This window comes from Heteronotia binoei, unplaced genomic scaffold (genome assembly GCF_032191835.1).
Source record: "Heteronotia binoei isolate CCM8104 ecotype False Entrance Well unplaced genomic scaffold, APGP_CSIRO_Hbin_v1 ptg001331l, whole genome shotgun sequence".
Classification (NCBI taxonomy): domain Eukaryota; kingdom Metazoa; phylum Chordata; class Lepidosauria; order Squamata; family Gekkonidae; genus Heteronotia; species Heteronotia binoei.
The window spans coordinates 130,248-152,552 of record NW_026800237.1 but is presented as its reverse complement, the minus strand read 5'-3'; the positions used below and the strand labels follow the sequence as shown (position 1 = coordinate 152,552).

Genomic DNA, 22,305 nt, shown 5'->3' with positions numbered 1-22,305 from the left:
TTCCAGAAAATCCTAAAAATAAAAACAAACTCTTTCTTTCTAAAAGAAGAAAACCTGAAGATGAAGAAAAAAAATTGAGTATGAAGAGACAGAGGACAGACAACACCTCAGATTACTCAGAGAGCAGTGACTCAGAAAACTCAAACAAAAGATCGACAGATTCTTCATCTGAGCAAAATTCAGAGAATGAATTGAAAAGCAAGAGCACTTCAAAGGTAAATGGGGAAGAAGGAAAATCTCAGAGCAGCAGTGTTGTAGAGGAGCAGACACTAATAGATGATCAGTCTCCCTGGCATGAAATGCATGATAAAAAACATCAAGAAATACAAAGACCCGAGTCGGCTGATTTGGAGCTGCAAGAGATTTCATTCCATCAAGCTGAACAGCTGACAATTTATGATAGGAATGCCAGTGACATACGCATTCAAGAGGATGGTATAGGCAAGCAAAACCCCAGGGAGCTGTTATCAAATGAACAATTTATATCCAGCTCTCCTACACCAAAAAGTTGTATTGATATGAATATTGAAAATAACTCCATCAGTGACAACCAGGAAAACATTTCAAGTACATTTGGATTACAGGGCTGTCTGAAAATGGAACCCCATGGCAAAGATACAAAACATCTGTTTACAAATGCAAACTTTCCAGAAGTAAGGAAATCAGAAGTTGATGAGAATTGGGTTAATAATGTCAGCAAGATGGATTTGCTGCAACTGAAAGTTATGAAAAGTACATCAGCAGGCGAACATTTACATTCTGAAAAAGAAAAAGTTCAGTATGGCTCTGCATCATCTTTAACTGTAATTTCTATAGCAGAAGAGAGCAGAGTATGCAAGCAAAGTCCAGTCCCAGATGCTTTGAAGTCAAAACCTGGTCATTTGGGTGACAACCCTAAAATCAAGTCAAGTTCCTTACCTGATGTTAAATATAAACACACCCAGTCTTCAGATACTGTGAAGTCTAAACTTAATTACCAGAACAACCATGTTACTGGAGTAACAAGGTCAGCAATTAAAACTGAGCATGATTTGCCTAGGTCTAGTTTTCACCCAGTTCCAGCTAGAGTTAGTTCATTAGACGCTACTAAAAGTCCTCTTATTATTGACAAGAATGAACATTTCACAGTTTACAGAGATCCCGCTCTTATTGGACAAGAAACGGGAACTAACCACATATCGCCATATTTGCATCAGCATAATTATCCTCCTCATTCCACTTCCCATAGAACTTGTCTAAATCCAAACTCACATCATCCCACATTAACTGGCGCATCCCATTTATTAGCTGGATCCTCAAACCAAACTCCTTTATCATCTATTAGTACTCATCCTCTTAGTGGTGCATCTCACCATTCTGTTCATCACCCACATCTACTTCCCGCAGTGTTACCTGGAGTGCCTACAGCCTCTTTGTTGGGAGGCCACCCACGACTAGAGACTGCTCATGCTAGCAGCTTAAGCCATTTGGCATTAGCACACCAGCAACAGCAACAGATGCTACAGCACCAGTCATCACATCTTCTTGGGCAAGCTCACCCTTCTGCTTCATATAATCACCTAGGACTTTATCCAATTATTTGGCAGTATCCAAATGGAACACATGCTTACTCAGGACTTGGAATACCTTCATCTAAATGGGTGCATCCTGAAACTTCTGTAAATACTGAGACACCTTTGAGAAGAGTAAGTCAAATTCAGTTGTCAAATTATTATAAATTGGTATGTCATGTGTGTTTTTTTGTGTTCATAGTGCTTTTATATGGCTTTAATAAAGTTGCATGATAGTTACCCAGCTAGGCAAATATTAATAATTGCTGTTATGTCACCATGCTTTGCTATTGGAGATTAATAACACATCATAGCTTAGTATTAACTGTGTGTGTTAACAGGATGTGACTGTTGGATATAAAGAATACAACACCTTTTGAAATTTATTTCATATTCATCTTATAGGTCAAGAGCCACTTGATTAGTTCAACTTCCTTTTTAAAAACTATGAATTTTGGACTTGAGTTATTTATAAACACAAAAAATTATCTTAGTTGTTAGCAGGAGATTATAAAATGCTGGGTTTTAAAACAAAACAAAACAAAACCCTGACTTGAAAAACTCAAATTCATTTTAATCTACAGTGTTTTCCCCAGCAATTACTGATATATCTAAACGGTAGAGAGACAGCTATTATTCATATATCTAAACAGTAGAGTGATGTTATATATAGTATGGTTGTGTCCTGATACATACAAAATGAGGCCCTATGTGGACAGAACATGAACCTGTCTCCTAATTGTGTTGAGAAGTTTGGGAACATATCCAGAGGCTTGCCTGATCTTTACTCTGTTCACCTTTGTGAATCCTCCCACGCCTGGTTACCATTAATTGCGGTTCAGCATTATATCTGTGCCATGGTTAGCTTTTCAATTAAGATTAGATGTCGTAAACCCTGGTTAACACCAGCGAAGACATAATGCTTCACCATAGTTAATATCTAAGCAGGGTATGATCTATGGTGAGATCTGCTAGCATTACACCTACACCAGGTCTGATTCACTACTTAGCCAATATATTTTGAATATTGCCTCAGTTAGTTTTCATGCTGGATGTCTGCTGGATGTCATGAAAGATTAGTTTTGTTTTTATGGGAATTAGCTACCAAAAATGAAGTGGTAGACAGACTAAAAAGTTAGTTTATTTTTTAGTCAGACTTGCTCACTTTTCTCTCTGTCCCTCTGTATGCTGCCTATGTTTTATTTAAAACTATTACCTGGTTCTTAAATAAGCTGCCTACTGCAACATTAAAATGGTTTTTAAAATCCTTAGTACAAGTTTCCAGAAGCAATTTTTTTTCACTAACAGTCATTGGGGGGTGAGGGGGAGAGAAGCACTTTTTATTTGGTATCTTAAGGCTTTTAGTAAAGAGAGTGATAACTGTGCTCAGATTCCAGTGATAACTGTGAAGTCTGATTTTGTTGCCATTAACAGAATACTCCTAGTCCTTGGTTACACCAACCAACCCCTGTGACCTCAGCTGACAGTCTTGGGTTACTGAGTCATATACCCGTAAGACCATCCAGTGCAGAACCTCACCGACCACTCAAATTGACGACACACTCTAGTCCTCCATTGTCAAAAAGTATAGTGGATCATCATAAAGAGTAAGTGTGCATTGTTTAAATCTATAAACACAGAAATGAGGGGATGCTGAAAGTATGAGGACTTGCAGTTGACTATCGAGTGTTTTGCTCCAAGTCACTTGTAGTTATGCTTCACATATTACATGCAAAATTTATTTATTTATTATAGTATATTTATGGATCACCTAATCTAGGCAATATAGAACATTTATAAAACATTGAAATCATAAGATGTGACCAACAGTAATCTGAAATGTACACTAAGAAGACAGATACTAACATTGTTTGTTGGGGACTAACATTTGAAAAAAAAGATTGTTTAATTTTTATATAGCATATAATTGATTTGAAACACAATTAATTGAATGTTCTGTATTTTTGTACAGAGAAATGGAAAGGAAAGGCATTTTTGAACCTTTACGTTCAGTTGCACCTACTCCAGCAAAGTCTGATCTAGAACACAGCAGAACGCAAAATGTCAAAGAGGGCCATTTGCAAAGACACTTTGTAGACCCACTGCAAAGGTCACTTCAAGAAACAGGAGAGAGGCTAAGCAAGTATAAAGAAGAACATAGGCGGATACTTCAAGAAAGCATCGAGGTTGCTCCTTTTACAGCTAAAGTCAAGACACTTGAGGGGGAAAGGGAGACTTATTCCAGAATAATGCCATTATCATCTTCTAGCCCCAAAAGCCATGGAATAAAGCATGAGAAAGATTCAGAACTCTATAAAATGAAGCATTCAGTACCACAGAGCTTGCCACAAAGTAATTATTTTACCACCTTGTCAAACAGTGTAGTGAATGAACCACCAAGAACTTATTCATCCAAAGAAGTTTCAGGTGTGAGTGTCGATAAACCAGGTAATTGTCCTTCAACAACAGCTTCTGCTCAGTCACTTGCTTCTTTTACTTCATCTCTTTCAAAACCACCGCCTTTGATTAAACACCAACCTGAAGCTGAAAGCTCAGTAAGCAAGATAACAGATCAACTTTCACAGCAAGTGACATCTCATTCAGTAAATTCTTTCCGGAACGACTCTAGAAGTCCTACACAATTGTCAGTTTCATCCTCAAGTGCGCTCCGGACTATGCCTGCTTTACACAGAGCACCTGTGTTTCACCCTCCAGTCCATCATAGCCTGGAGAGAAAGGAAGGCTATAATAGTCTTTCTCCACCAACCCTAACTCCTGTGCAGCCAGTTAATGCTGGTAGCAAAATCCATGAACTGCAGAAGCCACCAACTTTAGTACCTGAGCCAAAAGAAGCACAAAGCATATACAAGAGTGCTTTGGAACAAAAAATTTCTGATATGTGGAAATGTAGTGATAATCCAAATCACGATAAAATGGAATGGCATGTTGAAAGAACAAGTAGGAAATCACCTTCTGCCACAGCTTCTGTCATTGTACGTCCACCTTCAAGTACTAAGTATGATACCGTGTCTGTAGTGCAGTCAGCTCCCAAAGAACGAATTAGTGAAAGATCATTGACAGGGACAAGCCAAACAGACTGCCTGAAACCAGCAGAAGCCAGAGAAATGGGAAGAATTGTTCAGCCAAACACAAACTCAGACACAATTCATACCCAGTATGAAAAGAATTTTTCAACTGCTTCCCAAGGCAACATTCCCTGCTCTGTCATGCCTACTACAGTTATACTGTGCAGTACCAAACCAGTTGTAACTACTTCTGTGGCAACTACAGGAATTCCCAGCATAGGTAGTTCAGAAGTGACTTACTGCTCATCAAACACAGCATTGTCTTGCACATCAATTGAAAGCAGTGCCTCTAGAGCCATAACACAGGAAGTGACGCAAGTACAAGAATGCGCTGTAAGTACTGCAGCTTCAGTTGTACCAACCTCCAGCAAAACGGAAAGTGCTCTTCAGGCCGGCTCTGGATTCCCTGGGCCATCTGATTTTATTCACTTGAAAAAGCACAAGGCAGCCTTGGCTGCAGCTCAGTTTAAAAGTAGCAGTGTCAGTGATGCAGAATCCAGTGCTGTGAAAAATCAGTCATATCCAGCCTCTGTTTCCCTAGACAGTGCTGTCATTTCTACTACAATAAACAAAGCAAATGCTGTAGGCAATGGGCAAGTTTCCCAGATGAGTCAAGCAAACTACCACACGAAACTGAAAAAAGCTTGGCTCACAAGACATTCAGAAGAAGATAAAAACACTAATAAAAAAGAGAATTCAGGGAACAGTGTATCGGAAATTATTAAGCCATGTACTGTTAACTTAATAGCTTCTACGTCAAATGATTTGCAAAATAGTGTAGATAGTAAAATGCTAGGGGAAAAGCTTGTGAAAGAAGAGAAACACACAAGGCGAAAAACAAAAAGGACTTATGAGTCTGGCTCTGACAGTGGTGATTCTGATGAAAGTGAGAGTAAGTCAGAGCAAAGGACTAAGCGGCAGCCTAAGCCAACTTACAAAAAGAAACAAAATGATTTGCAGAAGAAAAAGGGTGATGCAGAGGAAGAAATAAAACCAAACGGTGTTCTTAGCAGGAGTGCCAAAGAGAAAAGCAAACTGAAGTTACAGAGTAGCAGTAGTAACAGTAAGTATATCACTATATACAAATTGGAACTGATAAGGAAATTATTTATTGTGATCGAGTGTCTGTGTATTCTGCATTTTTATAAAACCACTTAATATTGTGCACTAAAGAAAACTGAACCCTACAGCCTGTACAGATTATGCAATTATGCACATATATTGCACACTTCTGCTGATCGTAGGGGGTGAACAAGGAGCGGTGCATAGCAACAAAGCACACTGAGTCAGATGTTTGAGATTTCACAATGCCTTCCTTCATACTGTTATAGGCCTGTGGTTCAGCTTTATGACCTAACAAGTTGTCTTTGGAAAAAAAGGGGAGAGAGAGAAAGAGCCAGCCAGCAGTCTAATGACTGCTGAATTGTGTGCTGGTTAATTCATTTCATTCTTTTATGGTGCATTCTCTGGGGGCAGTTCATATGCACTTGGATCCACGAGATTGTTTTCAAGGACAGAATAATTTCTGCCTGTTCAGCTTGACTTTCTCACTTCCTGCTACGGCCCAAAATGCTGCTCCAAGGAGTAGCATTTCATGAGGCATTGTAGATTGCAGTGGTAAGAAGGAGGAAAACTGCTCTGTAAGCAGAAGTCCTACTGTCTGCAGAAATGCTGTGGTGCATTGAAGCCATAGTTCTGATGATGTGTTCTTTAGTTATATGAAAAATAATGTTTATAAGCAGTAGTTTCAAAAACTGTAAATGTTGGAGTGTAAGGATGGGCAGTTTAAAAGCTGAACTTCATAGGATATTATTTTAAGCATATTCTAAGCATTTGTTCATTAACCTTGACTTGGATAGCCCAGGCTAGCATGATCTCAGATCTCCAAAGCTAAGCAAACTCAGTCTTAGCTAGTATTTGGATGGAGACCTCCAAGGATTACCAGGGTTGTGATGTGGAGACAGGCAATGACAAACCACTTCTGAATGTCTCTTGCCTTGAAAACCCCATGGGTCAGCATAAGTCACCTGTGACTTGACAACAAAAAAAACCACAACAAACAACTGAGACTTAAGTTGGGAGAATGTGATCTTGGCGCTACCAGTAAATACAGAGAATGGAACTGTAGCAGTAGAAAAGAGCAAGGGTCCAATAGCACGTTAAAGACTAACACAATTTGTGAAAGGATATGAGCTTTTGTGAGTCACCAAAATGATTTGATGAAGTGGTACAACTGCTACAATAAATACTCCTTGATTTGGCTTAGTATTCCATGTCGATTAAGTTCTGCAGCTGGACATTTTTTGTACATCATCTGTATATACATATAATGTCTCAAGCTGTGAATTGTCCTAATTAAAGCATTCAGTCTTTATGACGATCCATTCTTGTTGCAGTATTCCAGAACCCATTTTCCTGTCATTCTGTGCCTAGTCTTGTAAATGTTACCCTTCCTTTATCATCATTATTACCATTTGCTACTTTACCTCTTTTTGCCTTCCATATAAATGCTCCTATTTTTCCCTTGTGGCAATTCCACTGTAAATAGTATTGATTGTGTATCTACTAGGGATGGGTATGGAACACAAAATAGTAGTCTGGTTCATGGTTTGTTGGGTTGCCTGAATCAGTGGTTCAATTCATGTTTTTTTCAATTTCCCAATTTGTGGTTCATTGATTCATTTGGTTCAGGAAGGCATAGAACAGCCCCCAAGTAGGCTAGAGATGCTAAACTTGTGGCAAACTCTTCAGCAGACTCTCCTCTACCAGCTCCAAGTTTGGTGCAAATTGGATATCAGGGGGCCAAGCTACAGCTCTCTGAAAGGAGCAGGTGCCTCCTTTCGGAGAGTATGTCAAGCTGGGGAAAGAAAGGGAAGCTGCTTTATAGTCTCTGATTGGTTTCACTCCCAGGAAGCTTGGAAACTGACTAGAGGCTACAGCTTCACTCTCCCACCTCCTGTGCTTCTGACTAGAAGCCACAGGAAGCTGGGGAGAGCGGAGCTGTGGTGTCTAGTCAGTTTCACTGCAAACGGAACAGAAGTTCAGGGGTAGGGAGACCAGAGCAGGGGTTGGGGAACCGTGCCTGAGCCAGGCTGTCTGGAAAAATGAAGCAAACACAAACCAAACAACATACCAAGAAAAAAGGCCGGTTCGTGTTTAGGGGCAGCAGGATCAGATGAACCAGTTCAGAATGAACCACAAATGGACCATTTTTTGCATAAATCGTTATTTGTGGCTTGGTTCGTGCCCATCCCTAGTGTTTTCCTTTTGGTTGAATTCCTTTCCTTTTGTATCCTTAGAAGCTCATTGATTCACAAATCTTGACACTTATTTGTTATATTTTTCCAAGTTCCAAATGTTTATTATGGCAGAAGCCAGCAGCAGTAACAGTTCACAACAATAGCCAGTAAATTAATGAGAATACAAAAAAAATCTGAGGTATAAAAAGGATAAAACTCAGTATAAGTGAAAACAAGTTACAGTATATCTTCCATTACAAGGGATTTATGTTTTCTGTTCACTAAGCAACAGAATCTGGTTACAACACAAGATACGAAACTTTGAGAGTCTTCTAGGAGAAAGTTACACAAAGTTTCTGGCCTAAATTTTAGATAAGGTTGCAGAGGATTAAATTTAGACAAAAGTGGTATTATAAGATGGGACCATTCTTCCTGGTAGAGTTTACAATACATGAGTGGTGGATTCCACCATATTGGACTTACATGGACGTAACCATTCTTATATTTTTGATGCAAGGGGTAAAAGAACTGAGACAAGTTTTGCAGTTGCTAGAGTGATCTTAGGATTCTTTTCACTGAGCAAAAGAGCCAGGGTTTTTAGAGTATGGGGGGACAGTTGGTTGAATAAAAGTTTAATATAGTAATCCCTCCTAATCTCAAAAAAACTGCATTCTAGCAGAATGTGAAAGGCTGTTATCAATCCTGTTAAGGCCACAAGGGCAGATTCTATCAGTGTAGGGCAGGGGTGTCAAACTAATTTGTTATGAGGGCTGGAGCTGACATAAATGAAAAAGCACCTGTTGGTCTTAAAGATGCTTTCTTTGCATTTCTCCCATGGAATCCAGGGAACTGGGCAAAGGAAGCTCTGGTTCTTTCCTTCCTTCCCCAGGGGACCAGGAGGAGCCTCACACAATAGAAGGAAGAGAGGCTTGGCTCAGTAGCTCTACTGTGCAATTGAGAGAGCCTGGCAAAGCAAGTTCTCCATCTTCCCCTTCCATCCCAAGGGAGGAGCCTCAGCCAAAGGAGAAAATAGAGGTTTTGCTCTGTAACTCATGTGCAATTGAGCAAGCCTTGCAAAGCAAGCTGTTATGCAAAAAGAAGCAAGAAAGAAGGAGAAGGAAGCAGATGACAGCCAGTTGCTCAGGGGCCTGACAGTAGCCCTCCAGGGGCCTGATTTGGCCCCCAAACTGCATGTTTGACATCCCTGGGGTAGGGTCTATTAAAAAATCTCCCTCGCAAAACCATTATAGATATATAATGTTCAGTCTTGCGAAGAAAAAAGCTCTGCAATAACATGTGGTGGTAAGATGGCACATATTGGGGGGGGGGGTAAAATTTTTGTGTAAGAAAGACCAAAAAATAGGGGTGAGCATATTTTGCAGGCTCTCAGGTTCAACTTTGGTCCAGTTGTTTATCACTGTTTCAGATTCTACAAGAATGCAAGTTTGTGCATGTAATACATGGTCCAGACTATTTCTGTCTAAATTCTAGACAGATTTTTCAGATTGATAGGTGCTTTTACAAGTTGAGAGCTGAACAAGAATATGTTTATCCTTTATGTCTGTGGCTGATGATTTTTGGCTTTATTTTGTCCATAGATAATTTATCCAGGTGCTTGATTGTATGGAGGAAACCAAAGCATTCCCCAGTATTATAAGTTATGTGCATTGCAGAAATGACTATGATCCCAACAACTGTGACTGCAAAAATCAGTGGGCTATTTATTCATTCAGAACTTTCTTCAACCAAATCTTGGCCATGGGTGTTTTGAAAGATTATCACAGAGAAAATTCAATGTCAGAATTGTCACTATAGTGCATGCTAATTGATAAGCTAAAGATTGTCATGCTCTTAAGATTTCTTCTGCAACTTTAAAGTGTAAACAGAGTATCAAGATTCCACAAAATGCACTTGCTGGCTAGCTGTAATGAAGGGGCTGGGTTTTTAGTTACTCTTTTAGGGGACTCTTTTTAATCGCACATACGTGTATGCAAACCATTGAAAATGTTGCTGTTCTGAGATCCATAAATATGTTAAATATATGTAAATTTATTCAGAAGGTCAAAGATTTAACTGTTATTTTGAAAATACATTCATGTCTTTTCTACAAGAAAGTAGGTTTTATTTTTGTGTAGAACTTCTATATGTAGGAAGCAAATGCATCATTGGGTAGATTAACCTTATAATAGTATATATTCACAGAGTTTTGGGATTGTATATAGAATATTCAGATTTTTTTTTTAAAGCTCCATCAACGGTGGGGGGGGGGAGGAATATGACGAATCATTATCCTTTGTATTGTAAATCATGGGGCAAATTGATTGCAGTAAAAAAACAGATCGAAAATCTTAAACTGGGTAGCTCTCCCCAAAATTTTCAATCATCATTTTGTTTGAATAGTTAAGTTACAATTAAGCTGTTGATTCTGGCTACACTTTTGTGTCTCCCCCCCGCCCCAAGCTCTAAACATGGAATATTAATAACATGCTTGTCAATCATGCTAAAAGTTTTCATTTTTGCAGCTGGCATACCTCGTTCAGTATTAAAAGACTGGCGTAAAGTAAAGAAGCTGAAGCAAACTGGAGAATCCTTTTTGCAGGATGACTCTTGCTATGAAATAGGGCCCAATTTGCAAAAATGCAGAGAATGTAGACTGGTGAGAAGTAAGAAAGGTGAAGAATCTGCCCACTCACCAGTGTTTTGTAGATTTTACTACTTTCGTCGGTAAGTGAAAAAAAAAATCTTTACATACCAAATCTGATTTCTTCTCTCTTTAGCAACTGTGTTATGTTTTATAGTGTTTCAGGTAGTGTTAGAAGTATAGCTATGTGCACGACTTTGGAAGTCTAGGAGGGTTGCTTTTGTGGGAAGGGTTGATTTGCATGAGGGAGCTGTCATGCTCTTTTGTGGAATTTTCTCAGATGCCTATAAAGATTTTTGTCTTTGTGGGAAGTCTATGTAAGAGGTTCAAAAAACTGCCTCACCTGTCCCTACAGGAATTGTTTAGGGAAGTAAATGTAACTTCCCCTCCTTTTAAAGGGGGTGGGTGGAATAAACTAGGCCTTTACAACAAAGACTGCTGTTTCACCAGTTCCCTGAAGAAATATACATGCTTAAACAATGCTCCTAAGTGAAAACATACAGGCCTGGAATAGGGGATATGAGATATCTGCTCTTTCTGATGTCACAAAAGTACTCCCTGGGTGTCATGGCAACAAGGATATGCTATAGCTGAATACAGCTAAAGGGGTGAGAGGAGGGAAGCAACAGCCTGAGATAATTGTAGTCAGAAGCTAGTCTTGTGAAGGATGGAAAGAAAGGGGAAAAGGTAGGACCAGGGCTCTCTTTGTAGCAGGAGCTCCTCTGCATATTAGGCCATGCCCCCCTGATGTAGCCAATCCTCCTCTAAAGGGCTCTTAGTACAGGGCCTACTGTAAGCTCCAGGAGGATTGGCATAGCAATTTAAAAGAATTATGGTTCCAACTACAGTGCAGATTAATAGAACAGGGCTGTGAAATCATTGTGCTAGGAACATCAGGAATGGACATGAAACTTCTAATATTTATTTTAAACATTCATACTTCCCTCTCCATATGGATATCTGTGTGGTGGCTTACAGTGATCATTCTTAAAGCAACACAGAAGACAAATTGATAAAAACAGCAGAACATAGATGAATGCAGTGAAACGATTTAAAATAGCAATAAATATAAGTGTAAAAAACTTTTAAAATCCTAAAACAGCCAATATGAAGCCAAGAAAAACCTATTAGTATACCTATGGATAAAAGAGTAGTATAACAGAATAGCTAATACAGTTTCACAGAGAAAGAAGATCTAAAAGACGCAGGAGAATAAAAATATCTTCTCCTGGAATCTAAAAGCTTTTACATTCAGTACCAGGCAAACTTCTATAGGAAGGAGTTCAGAGCTTGAGCACCACTACAGAAAAGTGCTTATTTACCTGGCCTGTGAAACTGGGAACAAATAGATCAGGGCTTCTGTTGAAGATCTTATATGGTGGGCTCATATGGGATGATAAGGTGCTCCTTTAGGTACCCTTGTCCTAGCCCAGGAAGACGAGGGAAACTAGTACTTTGAACTTTGCCCCAAAGTAAACTAGCAACTGGTATGGAGCTTTTAAAGCTAATATGATATGGTTTCAGCAATCTCTACCTGGCAACTGGTTCACCATCTCATTTTGAAGCTTCTGTCAAAAAGAAGCACCATGTAGAACACATTGAAGTAGACAGCAGATAACAGTAGCATAGATAATGTTGGCCAAATTACACCTTTCAGTGAAAGGACACTCTGAAGCAGCTACTGGTTAAAAGTACCATATGCTACAGGGAAGATCTGAGTCTCCATCTCCGTAGCCTCGATTCAAAAAGCATCCTCAAACTGTGTTCCTACTCCTTAAGAGGGGAATGTGCACGGTAGTAAAATTTATTATGTAAAGCCATGGGCCATTACATTTACAGCAGTTTACAAGTTAAAAACAAAGACTCTAAAAATGACACATTCAAAATTAGATTATTTACAATCTTAATTACATTCAGTGTTCCCATAATTTCAGTCAAGCTCTAATTGTCCAGTTAACAACATCATTTTGCTGTCTACCACGGTACTGTCTTTGCCATAATTTTGCTGGCAGCCAGAACAAAAAGTGCTACCTTATAAGAGACTGTGGAGTCAATATCTGACAACAGAAATATTAATTTATCTGTATCAGATGCCATATACAATTGATGTGTTATTTCAGTCAGAAGCTTGTGTCTAGGATCTGAATACAGTGGGCACACCATAACATAATGGAAGAGGTCCTTCACAGAAGTTTTGCATATACGGATATATGCAGATGACATGGTTTTAGTTTCTTATGTAATATTCAGGGAACCCTGAGTAGGAACACTCACTTAGCCTCCTTAAAAGCTTCAGCAAATAAACTCATTGGAGTTGTTATGAGCTTTTACTATCGAGGTTTTCTTATAGATCCGGCCCTCAAACTGTTTGTTAGCAAAGTGATTTTACGTATATTATATGGTGCTGAACATTGGGGGTGGAAAGAACAAACACTATCTAGTTTGGCAGTAATACAAAATTCCTTTTTAAGGTATATTTTGGCACTTCCAAAAGGAGTGCCATCTGCCCTATTAAGAATGGAACTTGGCCTTCCATCAATCAGGGCACGCATACATTTAGCTGTATTAAAATCTCAGAAGAAATATCAATTGACGCAAATGGAATCACTTGGCAAACTTAACTATTATTAAGCAAGGATAAAATTTGCTCTAATTTTGTTTACATCATTTCTCATTATACAATTCCAGTCAATCTGTTGCAAGCCTCAGGAAATAATAATGATTTGCATCAATGGATGTTTAATGGGGAGGCCATAATAGACTGCTAATTGTTTGGACAAGATCTGCCCCGTGGTATAAAGATATAAAGAAGGTATAAAGATATAAAGAAGGACTACCTAAGATCCACATATCAATATATGAAATCTATATAGTGGAGTCCAAAAACTTCAGAGGACCTCTGCCAATGGTCTCATATATAAGTTAAACAGCCTAGAGGACAAAATAGAATCATCTGGATGGAACCCTATGTGTTAGATGCTATGGGGTTGAGCAGAACCAGTTTATGAAATAGAACTACCAGTCGTTCTGAAGGATACCATGTTTTGATGCTACCAAAAGCTGCTGAGACATCCAGAAGAATCAACAGTTGCACTTCTTATCAAAAGTTAGCTGGGACAACCAAGACAGGTCTGGAATCAGTTTTGAGTGTTTCATTAAATAACATAAGCAAAAAGGTTTTCTCTATTTATATTTCAATCAATAACTATATTGTGTCCTAGTGCATTCTGCTTCTCTTTCCAGCAGTACCTCTGCTAAGAAACTGGTTCAGGAGGAAAAGACAGACGGAGGCATGGAATGTATTAGATTAACAATAGCAATGTTTGACCTAGATTGTAATTCAGCTGCTCAGTATTGTGATACTTATTTGTGTATTTCTTTTGCAGGCTTTCTTTTAGTAAGAATGGAGTGGTTAGGATTGATGGCTTTTCTTCTCCTGATCAGTATGATGATGAAGCAATAAGTTTATGGACACATGAAAATTATGATGATGATGAAGTGGACATAGAAATGTGTAAATATATTTTAGAACACATAGGTGACAAATTTTGTCAACTAGTTACATCTGAGAAAACGGCCATGTCCTGGGTGAAAAAGGATGGTAAGGCTTTTTAGCTTTAAAAAAAAATTATAACTGGATTCAAATGTTAGCTTTTCTAGTTGGCTCCTTTTTAATATGGCTCAAGTGTCAAGTTCTTCCTTGAGAATCCTCATATTGCGCTGAAATGTTTCATTGTGCTGTTGAGAACTACACGTATATTCAAAAATAGACTGAGATAAACTCTCTCTCTCTCTCTCTCTCGGCTTGGCTTCGCGACACAAGACATATTGGAGCAATTTCAGTAGTTCGAATTATTTCAAAACTTGTTAGTCGGTTGATTTGATTTGGGAAGGAATATTTTTGCAAAAGTCTATTTAACACTGATAATTGTTACTTGGTAATATTAAGCTGAAAATTTTAAGGTAGCTCTGTATTGTTTAATTTTTATGATTGAAGTAAGCATACCTTCTAAATTCAGTGTCAAAAGGACGTTAAGAAAAAGGTATCATAACTTCTGATTAAGGCTCCAGTATTCAAAGCAATCATATTCGCAATTAATGAAGTGTTGTCCAATGTATGTTGTTCTTTTGCTGGCCTTTTGAAGTTCTGAGCACTCTGAGTGCATCGTCTTATATTTGTGACTGCCAATGGACACGAGAGGGAAGAACTATGATAGATCATACTAGTAGCAGCCCCTAGAAAATGTGTAACAAGTCCCTTATATTGACAGGAGTGGTCTTCCTTGGCTGTTAAGTTTAGTAGAAGTTTTCTTAAAAATGGAAAATAATGCCGCTTATCCTGAACCAAGGGACATACCTGCATATAGATCTGAGTTTCTCAAAGTCTACAATTTCTCCAAATAGTTTCATTCATTAAAATTACCTTTTAATTGCTCTGGGGCAGTGTACCAGAAAGTACACTTTCTTTAAAAAAAATCTTTAGGACTGAGTAATACACAACTCTTGGGTTTAGAAGCATCTCAGATTCCTGCCTATTCCTTTTCCATCACATTGGATGCAAGGATAGCAGCCCATTTAAATATATGTATATATAAATTGATATGGAAAAAGTATATGCGGTAAGTCCTAGGAATAAGAGCCTTTGTGGTTACAAAGACTAGTAATAGAATTTTAGAGACAGAGAGTTGCCTAGATACTCGACAATTTATAAAAATACTTATGGCAGTTGTCGAATTTCCCCCCCTAATTGCCTGAAAGGAAATAATGACTGGTCTGTTTGGCTGAAATTTTATTTCTGTGCAACAACTTTACAGATGTTTGCCTTTAAATTTCAGTACTTGGTTTTCTGTTTACTCTGTATTTCAGCCAAAATAGCTTGGAAGAGAGCAGTCAGAGGAGTCCGTGAAATGTGTGATGCATGTGAAGCCACTCTGTTTAACATTCACTGGGTCTGCCAAAAATGTGGATTTGTGGTCTGCTTAGATTGCTACAAGGCAAAGGAAAGGAAGAGTTCTAGAGGTCAGTGTACTCTTGTAAGAAGAACAGCAGCTTAGATTTGCTTGTTTTAAATTTGAGCTTGTTTTTTGTTCAGCTAACAAAGATTGTACGTAAAGTAACTTCATCTTTGTCCTAAAAAACAAATTCCAGTACCCATGCTATACTCTTTGATATGAAAATGGGGTCTCATGTGGTTTGACAAATAGCAACAGCCCTAGAAATATACCTGTATTTAAAGTGCCAATTGGACCCTGCAAAACCATAACTAATATGACCTGTTAATATCTTTACAGATAAAGAACTTTATGCATGGATGAAATGTGTAAAAGGACAGCCTCATGACCATAAACATTTAATGCCTACCCAGATCATTCCTGGATCTGGTAAGATCACAATAGACTTTGAAGATGGAATTTATTTACTTTTTATAATGTATGTAGGACTCATTACAGATACTTTGTTGATAGTAATTTTTAGCTTGCTATTGAACACTGGGAAGTAACATGAGAATAAGGTAAGATATTTATGTCTCTTCTCCTTAACAATGTGGTTGAGATGAAGAACTAGATATGTTATCTTCAAATCACTGGGAAGTCGTTATGTGTAAGGTATTTATTCCTCAGTAAACCAAGTCCTAACTGCAATCAGTATTTTAAGGCTGAAACAATAAACTCAATTTTAAACATAGTCAAAGTCAGAAGTTTTAAAGTAAAGGCTGAAGTAAAATTATTTATAGTACCATAAAAATAATCCAAATACTGAGGAGAGTATGAAACTGAAAAAGACCATCTCAGGTATAAATACCATTGTAATTATCATTGTATTTAATAGTAAAGTGGTACTATGTTAATCATTTAAGCAGCAAAATCAGAAGGGGTGGGGGGTTGCTTTGTTTCTAGGGGATTCTGCAGTATACAGAAAAAATACGACTTTTATAAGTTATTCAAAATAGGAAAATATGCAAAATCTAGCCTGGTGAAGATTGATTACACTCCAGGATACAAGATGTTGAGGGCTGATTAGTCATTTTAAAAGGGAGGGGTAGGCTGCTTAAGGCTTAGCCAGGATTTTTTAGGTTGGGGGGCTTTTTAAAAATTTGGGGAGCACTCAATTTTTTTTTAAACACAACCTAAAAAATCCTGGGAATGACCTTGAGAGGCAGCCTTCCCAGGCTGGGTCTTCCTGCTTTCACAGCCAGCTTTGAAGCTGACTGTGAGAAGAAGACCCATGGCCTCTCACTGTCTCCTCTTGCTCAACTGAGATTTAAGATGTAAAAAATTGCCAAGGGAAGCAGGGGAGACCTATTTTTTTTCCAGAACAAAAAAAATAACAAAATTGGGGGAAATTGAAATAAATGCATATTTTATACACACACCTCTTAGCACATATATCTTAAATTTTGCCATTTCAGATTTGGGGAAAAAATAAACAGAAAACAAATTCTGATAGATCCAGGTGGGCAGCTGAGTTAGTCTGAAGCAGTAGAGTTTATTTGAATATAAACACTTTCATGTAATCACAATAGGTGTAGGAACCAACTTATTTGGATATCAAGTTAAACTTGATAACATTGAACTTTTAATACAGTGCATATTGTTGCCATGAGCCCTGTGGCACAGAGAGGTAAGCTGCAGTACTGCAGCCCAAGCTCTGCTCACGACCTGAGTTCAATCCTGGCAGAAGCTGGGTTCAGGTAGCTAGCTCAAGGTTGACTCTACCTTCTACCCTTCTGAGGTCAGTAAAATGTGTACCCAGCTTGCTGGGGGTAAAGTGTAGATGACTGGGGAAGGCGATGGCAAATCACACCGTAAAAGTCTGCCAAGAAAACATCCTGATGTCACCGCATGAGTTGGTAATGACTCAGTACCTTTACCTTTTACCTTTTATATTGTTACCAGCATTCTTCACATTTAAACATTCTTGACAATATATTATATGTCTACAATATATATAAAAATTATCTGATATTGTTCTTGTACATCAACATTTTCATACTACAATTTTTGAATAAAACCTTTGTTGTAAAGCATTTCATTCCTTCCAAAATAGATATTTCATAGGAGTTTTTTTTTCCAGTGCTTTCCAAAATTTCCCAATGCTTTTAATGGTCAGGTTGAAAAAGTCCTCAGATTTTTTTTCCATGGTATTCATTTTGATTTTGAAAAAAAACTGAGGTTGAGTTGATTCTGCATATAAAAATTACATGTAGTAATTGAACTGAAATCAGTAGGATCCACACCTTCATACTGAATTGAAACATAGCTCATTTTACAGTTTTATCTCATATTTCATAGAATCTGAGGACATGAGCTCTGACCCATGAAAGCTCGTGGTAAAATAAATGTTAGTATTTAAGGAGCCCCTAGATGTCTGTTGTACTACAATAGGCGTATTGGCTACTCCTCTGAAATCCCATATAGTAGATGTCAAGTCAACTAAATTATACTCTACTGAAAGATCAATCTCAAGAGCTTTCTTCATTTGCTATAGTATACGAAAGGAGATGTAACTTCAGGCTGTTATCCTCAGGACTGTACAAAGTAGTTTTGCTGTATATGGAAGAACCATTGTTTTCTTTATTCATATTTTTTAGTTTTAATGGAACTTCTTGAAACAATGCATACTCTTAGAGAAAGACATGAGATTAAATCCCATTGCCAGTGTGCCAGCAAACAGAATTTACAAGTTGGCAAATTCCCTTCTATGAATGGGGTGTCTCAGGTAAGGCCAATTGTGTCCTAATATACTTCTGTTAATATTTGCATTATGTTATGGGGCACAGTCTGTTGCACTTTTGAGTATGCATCTACATTTTGATTTTCAGTGGCAGGTAAGTATATTTAATGGTGCATAATTGAACCATAGAGTACAATTGCTATTAAAATAACCATTGTTTCAATGTGTGCAAACTGATTAATATGAACTGTTGTACCCTGCAGGTTTTACAGAATGTCCTTAACCACAGTAATAAAATTTCTCTGTGCATCCCTGAGTCACAACAGCAGAAAGCATCTCAAAAATCTGAGACCAATGGTAATACAAGTCCAGGGAGTGACATAAGCACAGACAGCAAGTTGACACCACCTGAATCTCAATCACCACTGCATTGGTTGGCAGATCTAGCAGAACAAAAGGCCAGAGAAGAAAAGAAAGGTAGGTGTAGGTAATGACCAATGTATGTGAACCCTGCCTTACGCAAATTGTATTTTTCTATATATAATGGGAAATGTCTGTCTCAGTGAACGTTGAGAAGCTTGTGCCACATATTTGAGGGGGAAAAACACCCTTGCATCACTAAGTCTATAGAATTGCCAGGTGCCTTTTGTTAATGTCGTGGTTTTTGGTATACATCAAACAATATTTTATCACTAAATACATTTCCTGCTATAAAAATCAGGCATCTTTATATAGCAAAGGCAGGAATGAGGAGAAGATCTTCAGTTCACTGAAGATTAAAAAAAGAAAGCTATCAGAGACTTGCACTGGTCTTTCCTTAAATTAAGGGCCCAGAATTTCATGTGGGAAAGGATGGTGCTGCTGGGCTTTTCTGTCCTTTCCCATTATAGAGTGGCATTTCAACAGAAGAGGCAAAATCATGTGGCTGTGTAGCTAAATCCACCTAGAAGGTCATGCTCGTTGCCAACATGAAAATGACATGCTGTTCATTTATACCCTGCATTTCTCCCATCGGGGACCCAAAGCAGCTTACATTAGTCTCCTCTTCTCCATATTGATGTCACAACAACCCTATGAGTTAGCTTAAGCTGAGACTGTGTCACTGGCAGAGTGGGGACTCAGACTTGGATCTTCCAGATCCTAGTCTGATGCTCTAACCATTATACCATGCTGATTCATCTCTGAATGAATGCATCTCTGGGCACCAAACTGCTGGGAGGGAGATCAGGAGGTAGTGGTGGCTTATCAAAGGGAAGGCTCTAACCCCCACATTAGAGGGGATTGGAGAACACTGAAGAATCCCTACTGAGAAGAATGGGTTTTCCTCAGCCAAAACAACTGCCTCCCTAGTTTCTGAGCAAAGCTGGGCCCTGCTTGCTTGAGGGTTGTTTATCTGAGCTGGGAGGTCTGAACACCTTATAGCAGGGGTGGCCAACGGTAGCTCTCCAAATGTTTTTTGCGTACAGTTCCCGTCAGCCCTAACCATTGGCCATGCTGGCTGGGGCTGATGGGAGTTGTAGGCAAAAAACATCTGGAGAGCTACCGTTAGCCACCCCTGCCTTATAGGAAGGTCACTCAAGTGGAATTTTTTAGTTTCCCATTTCTCTACAACTCATCTCTTAAAAGGGCGACAATAAATTGATAATACTAATGCAGTACTACTTCTGAACAAGGCCAGGACTCTAAAGAGATGTGTTATTGTTAGTATAGAGGTCTGGGATGGAGGAGTAGAACAGCAAGCTGGTTGACAAAAATGGCTGGTGGATGTGAACCCTTCTGTTAGCCTCTATGCAAATCTATCACTGGAATATCTGACCACATCAAAGGATCAAATTGCATCATGTGTATCTCTCTCTTTCCCTCTACTTCTGTAGTCTGAGCTCAGAGCTTACTGTGTTGTGGTCTGTAAGCAGGAAATAAAGATTGTAACCAGAAAACAAAAATGAGGAAGAATGCCTAGAGTTATAAAGAGGGTTGTGGTGCACAAGAAGAGTGGTCAAAGTTGCTGGAATTATTCACTTATTTGGGCCCCAGCAAGGGGATAAGGTGCATTTATGCCTATTAATTGACTCTTATGTTAGCGCTCCAGGGCAACTGGTTGGTTACTGTGACAGGATGCTGGGCTAGATGGACCACTTGTCTAATCAGCAGGGCTGTTCTTATGTCCTTAAGAGTGGTTCTAAGACTAACTCTGGACAATGGTCATGATGTTTGTTATCCTTCAGGACAACTGTAAATTCCTTTAATGTTTTTAAATTAAACCCGTAATTTTTGGCAGGCTTTATGAAGAGCTGTTCATTTATTTATGGTTTTGAACATTTGCCAGACTGTCTTGATGATACATATTAATTTTTCTGGTATGAAAACAAGGAAGCAACAAGTAGCAAATCTGGAAAAAGTTTCACTGCCTCTCCAGCTGGTCTCCGTCAGCACATTATTTCTGCCTCTTTCCTTCCTACCCGCATTTACTTTTTTTCCTGCACACCGGCATTAGTGAAAGGCACTTGGTGACTCTTGACTCAGAATGTTAAAAACCAGTGCTAAATGTCAGTGTTGACAGTGTGACATTTCCTGTACTATATATGGAAAATTACATCCTTTGGCTGCATGTGTTGGTACCCTCTTCTGGTGGCATCAAATTGACACATTATTTCTTGCATATTGATAGAAGAACCACTTGCAGAAGGTACATCATGTGTCAGTGTCCAACTCCTGTTATCTGCAGCATCTTTCATTTGCGACAGGTTTAACTCAGCTCCAGGTCTGAGAGGCTGAAGATGCCTTTTACATGGTTGCATAGTGTTGATTCCTTTTTAAAAGGATCTAATTAATCCTCTGGTGTTCAAGTGAAGCAATAATGCTAAAAAGTATATTGTCACTAATGTCAAAGGCAGGCTGTCAGTGTTCATGCTCGTGTGTTATGCTTAATGCGAGATCAAACTTATTTTATTTTAGAAAATAAAGATTGTCCACTTGGGAAACATGCCAAGGAAGAACAGGACCAAGACAGTTCAGAATCTCTCAACTGCAAGACCTCAACACCTTTGTCTCAGAACAGTGAGCAGGGGTCAACATTACGAGACTTGCTGACCACAACAGCTGGCAAACTTCGTCTTGGTTCTACAGATGCTGGTATTGCTTTTGCTCCAGTTTATTCTACAGGAACTGCAGTAAGTATGTTACCAGCTGTTATGTTCTGGATGCTCTTGAATACAAAGGGGGCTCTTGAATCCTTGGTGACTAATACCGTAACTTAAGGCGGGGGAAAGTGGATAAAAGGCTGCATTCAGGTGATGTGAACAAACAAAATTTCAGTTTATCATGACATCCAAATCAGATAACATTAATAGTCATTCTTTTCAAGATTCTGATTGAATAATTATGATTTAGAATCTTTTAAAGCATGAAACAAGACTACATTTCGTTAATGCTCCTGAGTCAGATGCCACAATAAATTGCAGTTCATTGCACACACGAAAGCCATTAATGAATAAACTGGAATGGGACAGGGTACAGAGCTCATAAGTGTAAGAATGGCTATCATTTGTGTAGTAATCTGAATGCAGCCAACATCAGCATTCAGTTTGTAGTTGGCCAGGATCCAAAGAACTCTATGAGGCATGCCCAATGGAATTAGAAAAAAATAACTTTGGATCCCTCCTCTGCACACCAAATCTCAAACTGTTTTGGACTCTGCCACCCTTCTAAAGAAGTTTTCCATGTAGCACAGAGAGCCGATCTTTGAAACGCATGCAGATTCCCTTTGGTGTGCAGAGGAGGGATCCATCTATAAATCTTTAGATTTATAACTAAATAAGTAAAGCAAAGAACCACATGGGTGTCCCTGAAAGAGTTGACTGGTTTCATAATATTCCAGACATGTTAACAACATTTTAAGAAGCAGTGGCTGTGTATTGGTAACACACATTACACAAGCAACTCAGTTCATTGAAATCTCATTGTCTCTTACTGCAAGTATAATAATAAGTGGGATTATCCCAGTGTAAGTGCTTGGTGAATCATTGTTTAACTACTGTAATTTATTTATTTTCATTTATAATCTCTTTCTCACTGCGACTCAAGGCAGTTTATTCATATGATAGAGGTAGAGCTAC

General features: G+C 38.6%; 1 protein-coding gene across 2 annotated transcripts in view; it reads left to right on the top strand.

Moving 5' to 3' along the window:
• Positions 1 to 22,305, top strand: part of LOC132591035 (probable JmjC domain-containing histone demethylation protein 2C) — a 211,493-nt gene that overhangs the window by 172,347 nt on the left and 16,841 nt on the right. For both annotated transcript variants that reach the window (XM_060263908.1, XM_060263909.1), the window contains 10 exons: positions 7 to 1,685; positions 2,985 to 3,157; positions 3,523 to 5,699; positions 10,398 to 10,599; positions 13,903 to 14,117; positions 15,383 to 15,535; positions 15,808 to 15,897; positions 18,108 to 18,235; positions 18,454 to 18,667; positions 21,146 to 21,360. In XM_060263908.1, coding sequence (XP_060119891.1) covers positions 7 to 1,685; positions 2,985 to 3,157; positions 3,523 to 5,699; positions 10,398 to 10,599; positions 13,903 to 14,117; positions 15,383 to 15,535; positions 15,808 to 15,897; positions 18,108 to 18,235; positions 18,454 to 18,667; positions 21,146 to 21,360 — 5,246 coding nt within the window. The remainder of the gene's footprint in view (positions 1 to 6; positions 1,686 to 2,984; positions 3,158 to 3,522; positions 5,700 to 10,397; positions 10,600 to 13,902; positions 14,118 to 15,382; positions 15,536 to 15,807; positions 15,898 to 18,107; positions 18,236 to 18,453; positions 18,668 to 21,145; positions 21,361 to 22,305) is intronic.